Below are 21,744 nucleotides of genomic sequence, written 5' to 3' on the forward strand. Positions count from 1 at the left end.
CGCAAAAACGAAGAATTTTGGGCGAAGCAAGCAGACATACAATTTCAACAACAAAAACAACTGCTTGCAGATGAAAACAAGCACATGCAGGAGCTCCTGCAAGGTATTTCCACCATCTTTCTGCAGGGCACACAAGCTTTAATGGGGCAGTTTTTTCTCAGCAAGCAGCATTGGTGGCATTTCTACAACATATGCCCAGCTTCCCACAATTTATGGGACCACCAAACATGAACTTGCAACACCAATTTCCACCACTGCCGCCAGCCACCAACACACCACCAACACCTAAACACTGAGGTGAACTACACCCGTGACCTTGCCACCTTTTTCAGTTTCCTTTAATCACTTCGAGAGTACAAAATAGCGACTGATGCCTTCTTAACGTAGAGCAGCAGTCGGACGCTCGACAGTAAACCAGGCCTACCGCGAGCTACGCGAAGCCGTTGTTGAACTCATGGAAGATGACTGGGTGAAGATGCCGACGCTGGACACCATGCCTGAACACATCAGGGAGTTCAACGCAGCATGCCAATTTCCGTAAGCAGTCGGAGCATTGGACGGCTGCCACTTTCCCGTGTCACCTCCCAAGGAAAACGCCGTGGACTACAGGAACTATAAAGGATGGTAAGCAACAATGCTAACGCAGGGGCCAGTTGGTTGATCATATCGGATACTTATGCTCTGCTAAAATACACAAAGGGACCAAATGACAGACACAAGTGCAAAACACACACTGCACTTGTGTTCGTGTCGTTTGTAATTTTGTCCCCTTGTGTAGTGCATGCCTCCAATAGTATGGTAAACCCTCGATGCAGTTGTGAATTACTGACCTTCGGTGAAGGTTCATTGCAAGTGTCTACCGACGTGAGTGTCAAACTAACTTTGCGAGCAAAACACGTTTTCACTAAAACGGAGAGTTTAGCTAGTTGGTAAATACTACGGGGAATAACAGCACTGAGACGAGGGACAAAGAAGAAGCAGCAGCATCGGTCCTGTTGTCTTCTTCTTTCTTTGTCCCTCGTCTCAGCGCTGTTATTCCCAGCACGTTTTCGCCGCTAGTGTCAGGCAGTGTGTTGTCTCCTCATAGCATGCAGAAGCATATTGTACGCATTGTAATGTTATGCTGAAATCACTATTGCCATGTAATAACTATACTTGCATTGTGTCAATCATATTAACCCCATATTTTAACCCCCCAGGTGCAACATCATCCTGCTTGCCCTTGTAGACCACTGCTACAGGTTCCTGTACATACGAGTTGGATCGCCAGGCCGCTGCCATGATTCACATGTTTACAGTGGCTCCAAGCTAGAAAAAGCCGTGAATGGCCCTCTGTTCCGTCAGCCACGTGCCATCATGGGCGGCACAGCAGTGCCTCCGGTCATATTGTGTGATCAGGCATTGATGGTGTGTACCAACTTGATGAAGCCATTCAGCCACCGCGCAAACCTGACCGATGACAAAAGGCTGTTCAACTACTGCCTGTCGAAGGCTAGGAGAGTAGTTGAATATGCCTTCGGCAGGCTGAAGGCCTAGTTTTGCTTCATCTTGAAGCGCATGGAATGCGCAGTCGAAAATTCCCGCCTGGCTGTTTGTGCGTGCTGCATTTTGAACAATGTGTGCGAGGAGTTTGGAGATGCTGTCCTGCAGCAGTGGCTGACAGAACTTGAAAACAATAATGATGGCCTCCAGCAGCCGCAGCACAGCACAGATATTGAAGAAGGCACTGGCTGTGAGGCGAGGACGGCGCTCGTGGACGTCTTCAAGCATGGATGAGTTCACAGAGCCGGTGCGGCTGCTTACACCCTGCAGTGTACCACGACTGTGATGTGTTTGACGGTCATCTGAACAGAAAGGCCCTTTTCAGGGCCACCACGAGTCTGTCTTCGCAGAGCCGAGGAGAGCACATCTCTGAAACTGTTTGTTCCCTTCTCTAATCACTGTCTTTATTTACAACACGTCTAGAAGCAGACAGCTTATCTGCGTACCTGATCTTAAGGTTAAGAGTATTGAAGTTTACCAACCACATTTTTTGCAGCAATCAAAAGCTCCTTACACAAATGCACACATGCCCGCCTGTGGAACCAAGAAACACGGCAGAACATTTGAAGGCCAAATCTTAGGGTATGAAACAGTGTTTTCCATTTAGTAGGTGGCATCTGCAAACCATGGCAGAGATGCAATATTTTCTTGCCGTAAGGGCACTCAGAAGCTTCGCAATAACAGAGATAGTTAATTGTAAAGCTATTGGCATCACACTGCTAACATTACAGCTAAAGGTGCCATGGCTGTATCTCAGAATCTCAAGAGCAAAGTGTAGATGATACAGCAGTTATTATAGTGGTAAGTTATACAATTTGGTTTGTTTCCAAAAGCAAGGAATTAAATGGTACAAAACAAGAAATTCGCTGCTAAAGGCCGTTCAACAAAGAAGTATCCATCATACAGCACTTGGTCCTGTTCACAGGCACAGTATACCAGGTGTTTCAAGGAAGCTGATTAGCAATTTTTAAGATGGGTTTTTGAGATAATGCAAAGCTTTTTGCAGCACACTAATACCAGAGCTGGAAAACCTCAAAAAAACAGAATTCATGTTAACTAGTAGAGTGATTAACTGAATTGTAATACTTCACTTTTTAGCTCTTACCAAAAGGCACCTTGTTGCAAGCATAGGTTTGTAGCTGACCGTTAGTAGCAGCCATATTCGTTCGTAAAATTCTGAAAATGTGGTTACCCTGGCCTCTGTGGCTCGCCAGAATCTGGCTACATTGTGCCAAAAGACATGTTCTTTCAAACAGCATGCAGGCAAAATCTGTCATGCCACAGTGGTGATGGTAATCTTGTTTCTGCAGTACTAAAAACCGATATGGCTATTGCTAATGGGCGGCCACAAATCTTTAATCGCAATTAGGTGCCTACCGGTAATTGTGAAAAACTTACCTATTAGAATGTAGTTAAGTCGCTTTACCAGTAAACATAATTTGCCTATTTCAAAGCCTGCCAAATACTACTTCTCCTTCTCTTCAAAAAGCTTCCCGTTAACTAAAAAACCCGCATCACTTTCTTTGCCGACATTCTTGGCAATACTGCTAAGTCTATTCACTTCTACTACATTGTGGCATGACAAATGTATAGAAAAAATAAAACGATTGCTTAGTATTGGTGTTGTTTTAGTGGCATCACCACTGTGTGCATAACAAAAATGTGGAAGCTGGTTTGCATCAGCTTAGTACGCATTGATCACAACTAAAATGCAAAAATTATCTTGCAGGAAGCAACATGTCAAAATTGGTGCCCCAGCAAGTCTGCACAGAAATGGCAGACTTGTGGCATGCTGTCTGCAGTAGGCTATTGCTTAATGCACAGCATCTTGATATATGATTGGACAATACACTACAGTGTTGAGCTCGTCATGTTTGCACTGCTGACCTCTTTTGCCACATATCGAGGCCATGCTATTGTAATAAACACATACAAATTGGAATAACATATCATTTATTGGTTTACTTGTTGAAAACCTTTTCTAGGACATTAACTTATTTCTCTTGCAGAGCAATGTCTCTCACGATGATCGTATTCTCTGTTCCTTGCTGCTTGCAAGGTCTGCCGCAACAGTTTCTGCTCTTCTAGGAGCCCTGTGTGCACTTCAGCCAGGGCACTCATCCCCCTTTCCCTCTTCCTGGAAGGAGGCTTGGCTGCTGGTGTTGTGGCAGCCGACAATGCAGCTGGTGTTGCAGCCGACAATGTGGCTGGTGTGTCAGCCGACGATGCGGCTGCTGGTGTCCCGGCTGGTGGTGGTGGTGTTGGCTGCAATGACCCTGTGTCGGGGTCATCGCAGGGCAGGCTTTCTTCCATTTGTGAGGTGGTGGTGGCGGTTTTCGTGGTTTCGCCATGCTCCATTCGAAGAATTATCTGCGTGGCAGTCATACTATTAGGCAGGGCAAGAAAAGAATAGGCAGCTAAAGGTTCCTCTTGCAAAAAACCACAACTCACACTTCCATTCGATACTGGGTGGCCACACGTGTATTACATTCTTCTTAAGTAACACACAAAAGTCACCATATTGATATGACTACGGTGAAATGAACACTGCTTTGTGCTGGTTCTCATGATGATTATGTAGGACAAACCCTGTTATGCTGTGTTCACTGCTATTACTGTACTGGCAGTATCCTGTCATAAACTTCGTGGAGAAAGCTGTAAATAAAAGCGTTCCTGTGTAGACACACTTAAAAAGAGTTAAGGTGCAGTAGTTTCTACAGCTGTCATTCTTGATGGACGCTGACTGCCATTTGCATCCAACACTTACTAGTATTAACTTCAAAATAAGCATTTGCAAAGCACTATTGCAGAAAATGAGCAAATTTTATTTGTTCATCCACTACCAAGCATGCTGTGCGGCACTAATGGCTGCTAAAAGCTGCAATAAATACTTCGGAATACCTCTTCAACTATGGCGCTTTCCTGAGCCGAGGAGGGATCATTGGCCGGCAGTGACCCAAGAAATTGGTGTATACGCCAGAAGTATTCCCATGTGATGGCTCCTGAACCAGTAGTTCTCCTCAGCCACGATCTGAAAGTTTTATGAAAGGGCGAATGAGACAAGAAAATAAAGAAAAGTGCTGTGATGATCAATGTGTCATTTGGTGCACCTCTACCCTACTGCACAAAAAACTGGGCTGGCTGAGCAAGCAATGTTCACTAACTGCGCTGCTGCAGAAGATGCGACAGTCTGCAGCGCAGTGAAAAAGTAAATGCTGCGTTACAAAGGTTGCCTCAAAAGCAACGCTGACAAGGCTGCGAGCTTTTTACCGTGACAGACCGCATGCTCTTAAACCGCACGCACGGCAAAGTGACTTACCGGTACGTTTGTCCCAAGTTTTCTATCTTGTTCTGAACTTGGGCGCGTGTCCAGATGTATCTAGCTTCGCAGAGGCCTCGTGCGATCTCTTCGTGCACGCCGCCGTTCCTCTTCTGGCGACGCAAGTCGGCGAGGTGATCCTCCCATAAATGTATTAGCAGCGACGTTTCCCGCTCTCTCCACAACTGCCTAGGCGCCGACGCACTTTTCTCCGTTTCTGGTTGCGATGGCAACGTCATATCACAACAAAATAAAGATAAAAACAAACGGTCCAGAGAGAAAAAATTAAGGGGGACGCAAAACACCTCGCATCAACTAAACGTGCAATTAAAGATAACGCGTTGGATAGAATCGGCGGGAAATATACGAAAAAAAAAGCCACAAAAATTTTCAAAATTATCACGAACCGAGGACTCCGAGGGCTATATCAAAATGGCTGAGCTTTTCTTTGTGTTTGTTTCTCACGCACCATTGGTTACTGCGACAGAGAGTATATACGAGATTAATGCGCTGTAAAGCAAACCCATACAATTTTTAAATAATTGTACAAGCTAATATTTTGCTGCTTGCATTAAACTTTAGGCGAATAATGTTTGTTCATGATTTTGCACCGTGAATGAATCGTGTACGAAAGTGCGCTTGGCGCCGCTCGAAGCAACGCTAGCAACCTTGGGCACCGCTCGAAGGCCCTCGAAATTTCGATGGAGTTCGGCGCTACTCCGCTGACTCGATAGGCTATTGACTCGATCGCCATTGAAACTGCCCGTGTAGCAGCGCTCGATCGCCCTTGAGTCGATCGACTATCGGTTCGAGGGCCCTCGAAATGCCCGTGTGACAGGGATATAAGTTTTTCTGTGCGACGGTGTTTATTGCCCGCCGTTGATCATCCAACGCGGCGATGGTGTATTGCTGCGTACCACTTTGCAAGTCGCAGTTGGGTAAGACTCAGGGCGTTCCTTTTCATCAATTCCCGAGTGATTCAGAACTGTTTGCAAAGTGGCTCAAAAACATCTCCAGAGAAAATTTCGTCTTCAATGACAAGTCGGCATCGAGTGTGGTTTGCAGCCGGCATTTCCTTGCGAGTGACTACGTTTCATGGTGCCGCATCAGAAAACTTTTGCCTGGTCCTGTGCCAACCGTGTTCGAGGAGTACCCGTGCTACCTGGTGCCCAGTGTGAAAAAGCCTCGCAAGGAGCCCGCAGACAGAACCTGTGTATCTGGTCGAAAGCCGCATAAGCACAAAGCGGAATCGCAAGAAAGCACGGACATTTCCAAGCTGCCAGACGACTATTCTGCTAAGAATCCTAGCATCTCTACTCAGACTATAAATAATGAGGCAAAGCGAGCAAGCGGGTATGTATCCCTGATTGGAAGGCTTCGGAAACAGGTTGCTTACCAACGCTCAAAATGCGGCGAGATACAGCAACAGCTTGACGCCGAAAGAATTGTCGCCTTCTATCGTGGGAACAAAAGGCATGCGTCAGTTAAGAGAATTGTTGGCGATGCCGGAAAGGGGGACAAAAAAGTCACCTTTCTTTTACATCAGATAGACAGCTATGGGCAGAAGCGACCAGCATATCCAGAAGAGGTAATAAGGGAATATGTTGTGTGGTGCTTTCTTTCGCCTAAAGGATATGACCACGCTCGGACGTCTCAGCTGCTTACACTTCCAGCTAAATGCACTCTTCAACGTTACGTGGGGCCCAGCCCAACGTCGTCAGGGATGAGTGCTGCAATGAGGGAAAGGTTGACGTATGAAGCCTCACTGCTGATTACCAAGCAGCATATGGCTACGTTAATAATTAACGAAGCCAGCATCAAGCCAAAATGCGTTTATGACAGAAAATCTGATGCAGTGTTCGGCTTCCGAGACAAACCTAATAGTGACACGTCTTGCAGTTCAAAGGAAATCTTCGCAAATAGAGTCTTATGCTTTGTGCTTCATGGAATCTCCAGTTCTTACAGAATTCCCTGCTCGTACTACTTTACTAAGCAGCTCAGCAGGAGAGACCTATATGCGTGTACTAAAGAAGTGATAGCCGCAGTCGAGTCATGTGGCTTTTTGGTTGTGCGCATTGTGACGGACAATTATTCTAACACCACGATGTTTAAGCTTATGGGCAATGGCTGCCTGTCGACAGTAGTGAAGCACCCACAGGATCCTCATCGAGTGATTTTCTTAAGCTTCGACCCCTGCCATGTCCTAAAAAACATCCGAAGCCAGTTTCTTGAACGCGAGCTGACAGACAGTTCAGGTGTCATCTGCGGGGAATTTGTACAAAAGCTTTACGAGCTATAGGAGGGGATGACTGTCAAGTTGGCATGCAACCTAACCCGCAAGCACGTCTACCCGACGAATCTAGAAAACATGAATGTGCTGCGGGCTGTGCAAATATTCTCGCCCCAGGTAATAGCAGCAATAGAGCACCTCCAAGAAAACGCAAAAGGAGACCCTGCCTTTTACATTTTTGAGAAAAGCTAGCTCCACAGTCCATTTCATGAAGACAGTCAAACAGTGGTTCGATATTCATGACACGACATATGCTGGAAGCGGTAAAAAGATGCCCATTACAAAAGCAGATGACACTCGCCTGCTGTGGCTAACCAGTGAGTTCACCTCCTATATGGAAGGCATACAACAGACTTCCAAAGCAGAAGGAAAAAGCATTTTCACCGATGAGACCTTCGAAGCTCTGCTGTTCACTACAAATCCTACTGTACAAACGGTAGAATTCCTCCTGTGGAGAGGTGTCAACTCCATTCTCACCAGGAAACTCAACAGTGACCCCATTGAGGCTCTCTTCGGAAAATTAAGAATGATGTGCGGAGGGAACGACATGTTGGACGTGAGAGCTGTAACGGTGGCACTTGACCACATTGCCAAGACTGAGTCTTCAATTGGCAGCAGAGTAAAGACACAATGCGTCGACGCCGAAGAAATGATTTCCACTCTGCCGCAAGCAGTCTGAAGAAATGAAGCATTGCAAGGAAACTCCTGTCACCTCATCGCCCTCTGTCACATACTCCGGTTTAACTTACGTCGCTGGATACATTCTCAAGTTGATCAGTGACTTTGGATGTGACGCTTGCAATATCCTTCTTCAAACTAGTGAGAGGACTGGTCCTCTCTACTCTTCTACAAGGCCAAGATTCCAGTGGACTGCGCTACCCAAAACCAGAGTTTGTTGCCCTCCTGGACAAGGTCGTATATTTCTTTGAAAAAGTCGTCTTGCACCTGCCACGCACAAATGTTCCGGAAATACTTCAAATCCTCATTCAGCCACAGCTTCAAAACTTGCCTTTGCTCAGTTTTTCAGAAGGAACCGACAACAGCCATGCCATGAGGTCTGTTTCTTTGATATCTGAAAAATTTCTCAGAATGCTTCTTGTTAGCTACACCAAGAAAGTCACCGACAGGAATGACAAGCCAGCTAATTATGTGCATAAACCATCCAGGAAGCTTTTCAGACTGTGAACTTTTCTTCTTTTTGTTTGGCGCTCTTCTCACTTTCACAGCATTGTTCATGCCATTTTCTTTGATGGGAAGTTGATCACTCATGTACTAAACCGACTGAATCTGCTATAGATGTGCATCAGTCGCGATGCTATAGATATGTAGAGTGTTTCAGCCAACTGATATGTTCTGAACGTAAAACATATCGAAGTTATGGATCGTAGCGCACCGTATTGGACACCTTGAATTTAGCTGTGAATAAATTTGTTTTCGTTTCTCTGAATCCGTCCAGCGTCATGAATTCTTGCTAAATCTGCTTTCGTGCAAAACAAAAATGGCAGCGCTTCAGATTTTAGGAGCTATATTTTATACGCTTCGGAATTCTTAGGAATCTGTCATATAAACGCTTCAGGTCGCTTATAATTCTACACACCAATTAAAACCAGTCAGTAGGCAAACTGATTGCACGGTCTTTGCATAATGAATAGGGGTGAAATAACAGGACCTGACGGTTACCACTCAAGCGGGACAGACTTGGAGCGGGCGCGCGTTCTCCTTCCGCGTGAACGGCGGTCGCAGTGGCGGAGCAGTGGGGCAGTGGCGACCCCACCACGGTGCGGTGGGAGGTGGAAACAGACCCCATTGCGAAGGCCATAAGAAGAGAAGCGCGCACACCCCTTGAGACTGGCCGTGCCCCGCCTGATGCCTTTCTGTGGCGCGCTGCGTGGAGGCGCGCGCGACGACGTTTGCCTGGCAAGGCGTCGAACCGGCCGACCCCGCCGGTGTGGGCAACGTTGGTGTGGGCTGCGAGCGGCAGTGTGTCCGTTTGGCAACGTTTGCGCTCGTATCCGCAGATGCATAGTGTTTGTGCACCGTGCTTGCAACCACATGAATCATGCCGCGCTGTTTCATGCCAGGTTATAAAAGCGGTTACGATTCTGTGCGATCTGCGGGAGAGAAGAGACTTTTCAGGCCGCCCCGCGACGCTGAACGCCTTCAACTATGGGAACGTGCAGTACCAAGGCTGGACAAAAAACTTTCAAGCTCATGTTCCGTTTGTGATCTTCACTTCCAGGATGACGACATTTTGAAGGTCTTCGAGCACAACATTTCCGGTGAAAAGGTCGCGATACCGCGCGACAAATGGACGCTGAAAGACAACGCTGTGCCTCGAAGTTCCCGAATTGCCCGAAGTATCTTTCTAAACCGACACGGAAACGTAAAGCACCTTCTCGCAGACTCTCTCCGGCAAAAAGCAAACGCCGAAAAGAACAAGGTGAGCGTACGAGTGCAGCATTCAGAGATAGCTACGACGAAACAGAAAACGGCGTGTCGCTCGAGGGTACTGAATCTTTGTTTGACATGCTGGCTCGGTTAGTCAAAGGGGGACAAAAACTTGAAGGTTGGTCTCTTGATGTTGCCGAACAAACGGCTCTATTGTACAAGCTCAGCATAAGAAACAATATTCCCCGCGTAGAAATGTCCGTGGCGCTGTCGGAAAACCTCGATTTCACCGTGTGTGCAAATGGTCTACTCGTGCCACGTAGTGTCTACGCCGGGAAGCAGGGCATTGATTTGAAGTCATTTGACGGCTTGAAGTGTTTGATACAGTATCTGAAAAAGCTGAGGCTGTGCCAGGGATGCCCTGCTAAATAGTACCCCAAAATCAAATCATCAGTGGTGTCAACAAAACAAGGTGAAACGTGGAGGTGCAACACATGCACTATATTGAGCCTTAATGCTACTTGTGCTCAATGCCGGACCTTGGACAAGCTTTTTTTGCAACGGACAAAGCAGCAAAAGGACTGCAAGAAAAAGCAGAGGGCCTGCTTGAAGTCGGTGCAACGCAAAGCAATTCGTGCAACCTCAAGGCGAGAAAAACTGAAAGAAGAGCTTGTTTTGATGAAGCGGAAGCTTAGCGCAATCTCGGAGGAGACAATTCTCGTGCCACGTAGTGTCTACGCCGGGAAGCAGGGCATTGAATTAAGTCATTTGACGACTTGAAGTGTTTGATACAGTATCTGAAAAAGCTGAGGCTGTGCCAGGGATGCCCTGCTAAATAGTACCCCAAAATCAAATCAGTGGTGTCAACAAAACAACGTGAAACGTGGAGGCGCAATACATGCACTATATTGAGCCTTAATGCTAGATGTGCTCAATGCCGGACCTTGGACAAGCTTTTTTTGCAACGGACAAAGCAGCAAAAGGACTGCAAGAAAAAGCAGAGGGCCTGCTTGAAGTCGGTGCGACGCAAAGCAATTCGTGCAACCTCAAGGCGAGAAAAACTGATAAAGAAGAGCTTGTTTTGATGAAGCGGAAGCTTAGAGCAATCTCGGAGGAGACAACTTACAGCACCCTTGGCGTCCTTCCAGCCAGACAGCAGTTAGCCTTCAAGACAGCTTTCATGGCAGCGAAAGCAGTCAAGAAATGGGAGGCGGTATGATGCCGAGTGGCTGATGACATGTCTGCTACTGCACATCTAAAGTCCAAAAGCCTACACTTTAATTGCTGACATGCAGCTGCTACCGCTGCCATCAAAGGCTTGCCTTCACCAAATAATAAAGGGAATTCCATGCAAATATGGTTTCAACCAAGTTACACTGAACAGCATCAAAGGCCATTTCTGTGATAAAAGCCATCTAAGATGGCTAGGAGTATTGCTCCTTGATGAAATAAAGTTAAAGCAGGGTATCTCTTTCAATAAAGCCTCATGCAAGCTGGATGGATTCGTGGACTATGGCGACGTTACAGCACCAAATGCAAATCAACTTGCCGACCACGCATTGGTACTGATGTTCATGCCTCTGTTTGAACACTGGGTGCAACCATTTGCGACAAAAGGAGCAGCACCCGGAAAAGTTCTTGCAGAACTCGTAAGAGTGCTATCCTGGAACTTCACAAGAACAATGCGTCAGTCCTGGCTGTGATCGGTGACGGGGCTGGCAACAACTGATCTATGTGGAGCCAGTTTGAAGTGTCAGGCAAAATGGATGCACCTCACCACTTTATTGAGCATCCATGGGAGCCATCGCAAAACATCTACTTCTTATGCGATGTGCCACATATCGTCAAGTGTATCCGAAAGCACCTGAGGAAGCACACCTACGCAATGGTAAAGATAAAAGCATGAGCAAATGTTCAGTGCAGTTTAACAGTTAGATTTTGTTTCTTCCAGGCAGGCGACCTTTGCATCAATTTCCGGCATTATGTGACCCTGTATGAAGCAGAGAAAAATAAGCATGTGCCAGTTGTGCCAAAACTGTCCGAAGCATATGATGCCCCTGATAACTTACGCAAAATGAGCGTCAGACTAGCTACACAGGTAGATCTTGTTTTTGTAAAAGCATGCTGCTTTTATTTTCTGTCCTTATATATGAAAAAATGCAATTCTTTTTTTCTGCAGCTCTTTAGCCGTGGGACGGCTATTGGAATACGCGTGTACAGGGAAGCAAAAGTCGCTGGCTTAGAAGATTCAGAAGGCACTGAGGCCTTCACAAGAATGCTGAACGACGTATTTGATGCACTCAACATCAAGCTTCCATCTAGGGGAATCAGGCGCCATTCCAAAGAGATAGAGGCAAGCAGCTCAGCTGCACTTCCTGGAGCCTAGGCTTATACTATTACATATGCCTTTGTGTGGCCGCATGGTTTGATTATTCACAATTTTTTTCAGATCATGAAGCAGTTCCTGGAAGTCTTGAACGTGACTGAGCGAAATGCAGTTGAGAAGGGCACAAGGCTCTTTGCCTCTCACCTGACAACGGAGTCCCTACGTGTCACATTGATGTCGATGCTAGATATTATGAATTATCTCTTCGACAAGGGCGCATATTACGTACTCACCGCCAAGCTTAACCAGGACCCATTGGAGGTAACATGAATTTTTTCACTTTTAGTTTGGAATTTAGAGACATTATCCACTTTTACTCAAATGCTTGTGATTTCTCTTTCAGAGGCATTTTGGCCTCGCTCGTTCATTTGGAGGTGATGAGCCACACCCTACCGTCATGAACTTCTCACAGATATTTCGCCTGCTGAGCCTGTACACGCCCATCAAGACCGCACTACATGGAAGTGTTCAAGGCAAACCAAATGCTGTACTTGTCAGTGTAGAAGACACATTGAAGACTGCTGCAGAGGCTCACCGATCAAACAAAGCTAGCTTGCGCAATGAGATTGAGGCTAGGCTGTTGGAAATGACAACGTTTCCATGTGTTACCCCTGACCAAATGAGCGATGAGCACACCTACTTCAGAGCTTCATCAGATGACAGTGTTGTTTATTACTTATTTGGGTATGTTGTACACAAAGTAAGCAAGCGCACAGCTCACTTGTGCAGTGAGGGTGAACAGTGGGCTTAGACATACATACAGAAAAGCACAGCAGAGCTGAGAAAAGCAGAATGGGCAATTCATGACAGCTGCATGCAATCTATATTTTGCCTGGCAAAAGCTGTGGGGTTAGTATGTTACGAGAGTAATCTGCCTGTATGATTAGTTTTTCATGTTTGTTTTGCCTTTCTTAAGGCAATATGCAGATATGTTACAGCTTATAATGTGACGTACCTATTGTAGAGTCTGTCCGGAAAAATCCCAACACGCATTCAGCATCAGGCATGGATGTGCGTTCCGCAGTTATGGCTTGGCTCAAAAACTGCCAGGCACGTTTGAACACCATAACGAAGAGGTAACTGCTTCTGTGTATCATAATTTATTGCTCATCTGTCCATTTTATAGGGATTTGTCGTGGCCAAGCTGCATTTAAAAGTGTTCGGGATAAACCTGTTCACGATATTATGCACTGCTCAAAGTCAGGGATATCTAGATAATTTATTATTTGTAATTACTGCAATCCCACAAGAAATTTTCCTAGGGTGGGCACAGGAATACAAGGAGAAAAAAAATAGAAGTACAGGTGTCAAATGTTCAGACAATAATCAGAAGTAACAATAATAAACAACCACTCATTGGCAGTAAAAAATAAAATAATATTATAAAGAAACATACAGCTTCAACCAGTCAGTATCAAATTCGTTTTAAACCAAATGGAAAAATATAACGTAATACAGCAACGAAGTAGTTATTAGCAAAACTTAGACTTCTAGTCAGTGACGTCAGAGATTGCTGTAAAATTTTGTCGTTATTAAGCCAATTCCACTCTTTTACTGTGCTTGGAAAAAAAAAATATTTAAAGCAATTACATGGGTAAAAAGGGGAATGAACCAAACATGGCTCATGTGCATGTTCATTGGAAAAATAGGCATTTATTGTTTTAGTCGGATTTTAAATTTCTAAATGGAAAAAAACTGAACGTAGGGTACCACAGAGCACATAATTAACTGCCATTTGCTACTGCATAAGAACTGGGTTAATACTGTTCTTCGCAATTTAAGCAATTTTCAAAAAAATTTCCAGACAAATTGGTGACTTCCGATAGCTCTGCGTCACATCCAGTTGTGTGCTGTACTACATTCCGATGAAGTAGAACAAAAGGCAGGTTTGCTTCTTCAAATATGTTTCTTTTTTGTTTTGATATAGTGAGAGTTTATTGAAGAGAATTAAAACGTGTCCTGGTTTTGTTCATTTTAGTTATTGCTGACTTAAACAAAAGAAATATCTAAAAAAATTACTCAGTGTAAAATGAAAATGAAATAAAAAGAATATTGCATCCAGTGTAGTCGTTTCAGCCATTTAAACAGGATGTCAGCAAAGCAAGATGCTTGTCTCGAGTTCCAGTTAACAGCAGAGAGCAGTTTGTGTGTTTATGATTAGCTATAGTCAAGACCTGGTATTTTCGATGTTCTGCCCCCCCCCCCTTATGTAATGCCCCTTCCAGGGGTCTTTAAGGGTCAAGAAATAAATGATGATGAAACCTGGCTACCTGTGATGCTTGGTGCTTTGTAGCATCTGCCTGTGGGCTGTGCATACTAAACATCGCTTTGTTGAAATGCGTGCAAGTTGCCTTCCTAGGGACACAATAACAAGAAAAGTCTTTCACGTACCACAAAAAAAAAATCGTGTCAGTCTAGTTTGGTATCTAGTAAGTGGTGTTCATTTGGGCTTTTTCAAAGTTTATTCTTATTTGCTGGAGGACTTCCAGTTTCCAAGTGGATGAGTAGGTGCCCGACAAGGATGTACTGCAAGGCAGCAGTGTCATCGTCTCCACAAGTAGTGCAATTGCAATTCTCCTTACTCCAACATATACTCGACAGTTGCAGCCGAGCTTCACTTTTGTTTACATCAGGTAAACCAACTTGCACATTAATTAGCTCTATTACCACACATTCTTTCTATATGTATGCAGGCATCTTGGTGACAGTTATGTCCTGCTGAAGGCCAGAGCAGAGAATGGCAGTCACGGTCATTATTTCAGTGGTAAGCTGGTTCAAATGCATGTCATTTTTATTTATTCACACTCTTCCGCATCTAGGCAGGCATCGGGTTGTATTGTCGGCTCTGTGCCTTCATTTCCTTGTGGCTAATAGTGGCCTGCACCATTGTGCTGCTGTAATGAGGAGAGTTGCCTGCTAATTCTAATGAGCATTTTATAACGATCCAGCAGTGAATACGCAAAACGATAGCTTTTTTTGCCACTTTGATATTTGCTGTGTGTAAATATCTTTTGAGTGGCCTAGTGGCTGTTCCAGAGTGCTTTTATAAGCATACAGTATGCATATACTTGCTAAAACTATTTTTCTGCTCTCTCAACAACAGATGGTTTTCCATGTGGTGTTTTAAGGTCTTTTAGAATAGTGCTTGTCGGCTTCGTTTATTCTGTAATAGTGCTTTTTTGCTGTCATAAAACTTGGTTGTATAGTCAGCAGTCTTCGTACTGAAGTGAGAATAAAAAACATTTCTGTAAGTAATTTATGGTGCTGTGTTTTACATGTTACTGAAAGGGATTGGCAGTTTGAACTTTAATGCCATCGGCTTGAGGACCATGGCGCATTACTCTCATTATTCTTAAAAGTTCTGCTTGAGATTGTTTTGGAAAGAGTAGAAGAAAAATAATTGGGCCTTTTAACCGGTACTAGCCTTAGATACCATGTATTGAAAGGGCATTGTAGAAAATGGGCTGATGGTAGAGATATAAAAGAAGCAAGCTTCATGTTCTTCAAGACAGACAAAGGCCAGGGGAGTAGGCATAGATCAATCTGCCTTTTTCACAAGATGTGGCACCCTCTGGAAAGTGGCAAAAATTTGCTAGTGGTTGAGAACAAACGCACGTTGGAGAAGCCGCGATCTGGTTCCACCAGGTGCCAACTGCACCTGAGTGGCATGAGTGTGCTTGACAGCTGTCGCCTATGCCTGTCACTAACATAAACTGTTCGTGCATGATAGGAGCCAGTGGTTCATTTTCAACCAGTGGGAGCTGGAGGAGGACAGGGGCACATGCACAGATCGGCCTTGTGAAAAAGGCAGATTCCATGAGGGAATTTATGCTTCAGCTTTTTGTTCCACCTGTTTGGGTTGCACCTCGTTACTGTGAGACTGTTGTCTATGACTATATTGTGCCCATTTTTTTAATGCAGTTATTCCGATTCTTCCAAGGCAGTGCCTGCTTAGGACCATGCAGTGCAAGCCTCCAGTGCAAGTCTGTTGCATTGTGGACTGCTGGGGTGCCCAAGATACGAGCATCTCGCATTAAGTGGGAGTCTGCATCTATTGTTTTCAAGCTTGCTAATTCTGCATCAGTGCTTTTAATTAAGTCTAGAACTTCTTCTTGCCTAGTCTTTTAGGCAATAAAATCTTTGTTCACAAAAGTTAATGCGATGTGATAGTCTTCTTACCATCAGTCACACATAGAGCAATGGCTCCACTGGTTGTAGAGGTCGTCATTAATTTGCCATGTATTGGTTAGTTTTCAGTTACTTTGCATGTCTACATAAGTTGTGACTAAAGCTGTTCTACCTTTGCCAGGAGCCCTTATGACAACACTATTTTTCAGGATAGCGTATTCAAAAGCTCTTATGCAAAATGATTTTAATTGGGATTTTTTACAAGTGCCGATATTGTACAGCCACCCAAATCGTTAACTAGCTAGTGTGATGGCCATTTTTCTGCGCTCCTGCATGTTACAAAAAAGTTAACCTGTGAAGAGATTAAGACTAATCAGAGGCTCACCAAGCCCTTGCCTAATCTTGACCTATCCACAAGTTTGATCCATGCAAAGGCGCAGCTACGGCAAGGAAAATAGCCATCGTGCACGTTAGAGATGTGGGTGGCTGTACGTGTGACTAAATTTGTCATATATGCCTGAATGGCCAATATGGTCAGGATCAAACCTTGCTTGGTTGCAAGAATGCACCAAATAATGTATGTATAACAAAAAAAACGAATTCTAGGGCAGGGCTTGAAATGTTCTTGCAAGATGTTTTTTAGCCAACCTTTAGCGTCACGTTAGCACAGCTACAGGAAGGCTTCAGGCTTTCCACAGCTAGATAACATCTACAACTAGATGTCTAAAAGACTTGGGCGTGGTCTTGCTGAGAGGTTTATTAGACCTCACCTAGTTCTTTTTGCGTTACATGGGCAGCGCTGACCAGACTGCGCTCGAGGGCGGCAGCTGCCTACCTGAAGACTGCGGAGCCGGCCCCGGTTCCGCAGCGCAAGAAGGAGAAAGGCTAGAGGGACACGAGCCCCCCTCTTCCCCAACAGAGCCCCAGCCTGGCAGTCAGCTCCCAACTCCTAGGCCTCTTCAGGAGACTTCCGCTTCCCTGGAGGAGTCTTCCACCTCCTCGAAGCTACCATCTACTCCTGTGCTCACCGAGTCCCAGGACTCCGGTTCGCCCAACGCCACGTAGGAGAGCTGTGAGGTCTTGGCACACCAAGCAGGGGACCAACCAGCGGACCCCACCCTGGACCCATCGCCGAGCCGTCCCACATCTGAGGTACCCCCTCCCCACCAGAGGGGGACACTGAGGAGGGTTGGATTTTGAAGGTACCGCGAGGGCGCCATCGTCGTCCTCGCCGCCCTCCCCTTCCCCCCGAGAAAGTGGACGGCCTTGTGGGGACTGTCATCCTCTTCCGCCCCCAAAACAAGGGCTCCTCGTTCCAGCAACTCTGCAAGTTCCGCATAGCCGCCGAACTCTCCACTACCCCGGGAGTCTCCTCCGTGAGGGTAAACCCCGCACTTAATATAGTCGCTGTGGATGTGCTCACCACACAGGCAATGGAGGCCATTCTGCACACCCGCAGCCTCGTCGGTATACCAGTGCGCCCACGACCTGCCGCGGACAAGGGCACCTCGATGGGATTCGTCCATGGCATTCCTGCTGATGTTGGGGATTCTGACCTCTTTGCAGCCATCGAGGCCTCCGTGCCTATTCTGGGTGTACGTCGAGGCCCGCCCAGCACCATCCAGATCCGCTTCGGGGCTCCACAGCCGCCACCCCACGTGGCAATATTCAAGCTTCGCCTGCCTGTCTGCCGGCCCTTCCTCGCCCCATCCAGTGAGGTCGATGCGGCCACCTCGACCATGTCACGGACACCTGCACCCTAAACCAATGCTGCCGCCGCTGTGGATGCCAACATGGTTGGCATCCCTGTGACGCCCCTGCACCCCGCTGCATTAACTGCGGAGGGGCCCATCCTGCTGACTATCCAGCATGCCTCCGGCACCATCACATGCGAAGTCCCCCTGTCCAGCCCATTCCTGACCTCAAGTTACTGCACCTAAGGGCCCAACGACGGCAGATAGAGAGAAGGGCCCTCGGCACTGACAGAGCCGAAGACTGGACAGCATACAACCGTCTTGATGCCATCTGAAGACGCGAACACAACAGGCGCCGCAACGAATCCTGGAAAGGCATCTGTGCCTCCCTCATCACTGCCCGTAGCCCAGCCAGGGCTTGGCGGCTCTTCCGCTCCCTCCTGGCTCCTCGGATCAAACTCAAGCCCCACTTGGCCATTGCTGTCACCCTGGGAATCACCTGCCAAGAGCTAGCAGAACGGCTGGCTGATGCCTTTTTCCCCTCCGGGGACTCCCGGCCTCCAGCCCAGGCTCCTGCTCTACCTGGCCTACTCCAAGGACTTTCACCTCGGGAAGCAGACATAACCTCTACCTGCACTGCACCCTTCACCTACCGGGAGCTCTCTGCAGTACTCAACCGCTCCAGGCGACACACAGCACTAGGCATAGACAGCATCACTTACCAGATGTTACGTAACCTCGGCGAGGACCACCGGGCAACAAAAATGAAACATTGCTGTTCCATCTATGCATTTCCTGTTTTCACTGAACAGCACTGAAATACAGTCCGAAAGTCCTAATTGCAAATGAAGGATTATTTTTGGTTTTATGCTTATGAGTGCAAAGCTACTCTTGACATGCCTTTCCATTCACCTATTGCATGGGCAGCTCTGCAGCTTCTAGAATACTGAAAGCCATATTTAACGGCTGTCGGCAGAGAATGGCCCTAGATAAGTGCCCATCAGTGGATAGTGGAGCGAGAATATTTGCTGTGGGAGAGATTTCATCATGCCTTTCAATGACTAATAGGCACAAGGCACGATATACTTGAAAATAGGGGGGGACAAGTTATGTCGACAGCATGTTACATGCAACTTTCACCTGCCTTAAGTCATTAATTTCTATACTGAAAGGCCTCCTATAACCCTGTCACATGGGCACTTCTAAGGCCTTGGGAATTAAGGTCCTTTGCCGCAAAGGTGCGTGATGCGCATCTCCATGGCAAAGCGTCGAGACCTTTGCGAAAAAGGTCCATAGCCGCAAAGGCGGCCGTCAGCGGCCCTAAAGTTGCTTAAAGGAGCAACCCAGACGGCAGTGCCAGCTAACGAGCTCAAAGAATAAAAAATTGACGCAATTTTAAGTTTTGAAAATTAAAAAATATATATTTTATCCTATTTAATGGTTAATTTTGCGTTACAGTGCACTTAACCGTAGAGGAGGCTATGACTTAAGACATCTACACTGCTAAGAAAGGACTTGAACGCATTTCAGCAGCCGTATTGACATATATATGCTTGCGCTTCTCGCTTTGCTGTTTCTTCTTCGTTTGCTTTTTGTTGTGTGCGCATACTCCTTTATATATTTATAGTGATTTGTTTTTAACCTTATTTAATTTTAGTTTTGCAGACAATTTTAATGGAGGCAGGAAGTATTGAGGCCTCTCAGTGCAGAGCAAAAAAAACATCGAGAGAACCGCGCGCCCACTTGCAGGAGTGCTAAACCTGGGCTCTTATCTGTCTCTGGGAAGACCACCTCTCAGAACTGCGCGGTGAGAGACGGAACGGGCCCGAGGCCATTCAAATTCACTGGCCGAACAAGGCATCGTAAAGACAAAGGAGCAGGTGCACTCCAAAATAGAAAACTTGACAACAGAATATCGGTGAGTAGTGAACATAGCCAAGAGCTACTTTTATATATACCGCGGCATTATATTAGATCGCTAAGTGTTGCGAAGTTTTGTGCTATGATAACTGCACGGCAGCTTTCAAAACATGCGACAGGTGAGGCATAGTTTTGACTCACATTATGTGAGAGGGGCTGCTGCATTGGGTTGGTGGCAGCTTCTGGCTTTTCACACAACGCGCAGTGTGCGAAAATGCGTACTTGCCATGTTTATTCAATAGCAGCAGTTAAAATGAGATGCTCTTTTGACTACCCGAGTGTTGGGAACGTAATGCTCATGGGACTCTGTTTGCAGGAGGTGGTCACGAAAGCACACTAGCCAAGGTGCCCTACCCTGGACATTCTACTGGGAGCTGCACAGACTTTTGGGAAGCCTGCCAGTAAATGACCGGTGTGACAGAGATGAAGACCGAAAAACTTTCCTTCTCTTGGGTGTTAAGAGACTTTCACTCGTGTTTGGTGCAGTTAAAAGAAGGAATATATAGTTGCCCGTTCCCTTCACGACAAGAAGACGATGAGGAATGGTGTCTTAGCTCTCTGGTGGAAGAAAGTAGCTGCCAACCTGTCAGTACAGTCGAAGAGGTAATTTTCTTGGAAGAATATGAATCTCCATCTGCAAGTATGACTTCCAAACCTTTGAAATCTGAACAAATATAAATGCCAGGCTAATAAGTAGAAAACTGCTAGTCGGAAAATTCAGTGCCCTTTATTCAAGCCAGAACTCCCACTAGATTTTCAGACTGCTCAATGGGGATGGAATTGCATTGGTTGGAGTCTGAAGCTACACTGCACAACAAACCAGTGTTTATAAGTTGGTCATCGAAGGCTTTGTATAGTTTATTTTGGATGATAACGCCTTTACATATGTTATGACATGAAGGTGAATCAAACATATGAATGCAAAATTGGTAAATTATGCTAAGTGCCAAGTAAAACATATCAGCAGGTGATCACAGCTCTGTTACTGAGGTGTAACGGACAGAGGCTCATTTCAGTTGTAACACTCTTATAATGGCAGACAAAAAGATAAACCTTTACATACGTTATGACATGAAGGTGTATCAAACATACAAACGCAAGATTGGTAAATCATGCTAAGTGCCAAGTTAAAAGATATCAGCAAGTGACCACAGCCGTTTTGTACTGAGGTGTAACGAACAGACTGACAGAGGTTCATTTCAGTTGTAACACTCTTGTGACAGCAGACAAAAAGATGGTTTACCACTGTAAACATATATATAATTTCATGGACAACACTTATCAGAGCACAGAAAAGTATAGCTTGTGGGTTATTTGTTCAATTTCTTTGCGAGCAAGTGCTTGACCTCCTGTTAATGTTTCGTCATTGTTTCGAACCCTCTTCATACAGATTACCTTCACCATGGAGACTGGCGATGTACATGAAAGCTCATTTGAGCTTGAAGTAACGGCTGAGACAGCTGACACATCTGCTGCTGCAGAAGACCCTGCACTAGAGCATCAACCACACTTGCGGGGCACAGTAAACACTGCCACAGTTGTGGCTAGTACCAGCCGCAGAAGCGACCACTCTTGGCAGCTCAAGAGACCCAGCAATGTCTGCTAGAGGAGCAGCGACTCCTGCGGCAGGATCTGAAGGACTACAGAGCAAAAGAGCTTCGGCTCCGTGAGCGACAAGTGAAGGCTGAAGAAGACCTCATTCAGGTGCTGAAGGCCTTCCTGAACAAATGAAATGCATAAATCTCAGCTTGCATTCATGCACATGCTACTATTGGGCCACAGACTGTGTGAAAGGCACAAGGCAGTGTTGTGATACAGTACTGATAGCTGTGCAAGTTTAACAACAAAGCGACAAAAAGTGCCTCATAAAAGGCACGGGCAGGAGAACAAGGCAAAATTGACATGCACTGTCTTGCGCTAGCAATAACTAATCGTGAAAGTACTGATACTGTATACAAAAACATTTATTCACACAAGGCGCATATTGAAACATATATCAATATCAGTGCTTGTGTGTCTTGCACGAGGTTAACCATGTCCAGATCATGACCCGTCAGAAATCGCCTTGAAGGAGTGC

At 45.9% G+C, this 21,744-nt stretch overlaps 1 protein-coding gene, 1 long non-coding RNA gene and 1 pseudogene across 3 annotated transcripts; 2 read left to right on the forward strand and 1 right to left on the reverse strand.

Moving 5' to 3' along the window:
* Positions 1-3,374: 3,374 nt before the first annotated feature.
* Positions 3,375-6,919, reverse strand: LOC144129599 (uncharacterized). The gene is made up of 4 exons (XM_077663721.1): positions 4,862-6,919; positions 4,707-4,713; positions 4,444-4,659; positions 3,375-3,912 (listed from the first exon to the last, which is right to left on the reverse strand). Exons 1-4 carry the CDS (start codon positions 5,098-5,100, stop codon positions 3,532-3,534), a joined length of 843 nt encoding a protein of 280 aa, XP_077519847.1. The 5' UTR covers positions 5,101-6,919; the 3' UTR covers positions 3,375-3,531.
* Positions 6,920-8,661: 1,742 nt separating this feature from the next.
* LOC144128068 (uncharacterized) lies at positions 8,662-14,549 on the forward strand (annotated as a pseudogene). Its single transcript, XR_013313675.1, has 5 exons — positions 8,662-10,261; positions 10,668-11,427; positions 11,491-11,637; positions 11,719-12,186; positions 12,269-14,549. The product of XR_013313675.1 is annotated as an uncharacterized LOC144128068 (transcript).
* Positions 14,550-15,789: 1,240 nt separating this feature from the next.
* LOC144128069 (uncharacterized) lies at positions 15,790-21,399 on the forward strand. Its single transcript, XR_013313676.1, has 4 exons — positions 15,790-15,962; positions 19,413-19,665; positions 19,984-20,270; positions 21,058-21,399. It is a non-coding gene; the product is annotated as an uncharacterized LOC144128069 (long non-coding RNA).
* The last annotated feature ends 345 nt before the right edge of the window (positions 21,400-21,744 follow it).

The sequence above is a fragment of the Amblyomma americanum genome, chromosome 4 (genome assembly GCF_052857255.1).
Source record: "Amblyomma americanum isolate KBUSLIRL-KWMA chromosome 4, ASM5285725v1, whole genome shotgun sequence".
Lineage (NCBI taxonomy): Eukaryota > Metazoa > Arthropoda > Arachnida > Ixodida > Ixodidae > Amblyomma > Amblyomma americanum.

Bases quoted from the DNA above. Each gene is read 5' to 3' on its own strand.
- LOC144129599 (XM_077663721.1), bottom strand. From the start codon at position 5,100: ATGACGTTGCCATCGCAACCAGAAACGGAGAAAAGTGCGTCGGCGCCT. The intron at 3,913-4,443 runs GTATTCCGAAGT...ACTGCCACGCAG, and splicing joins AAAGCGCCATAGTTGAAGAG to ATAATTCTTCGAATGGAGCA.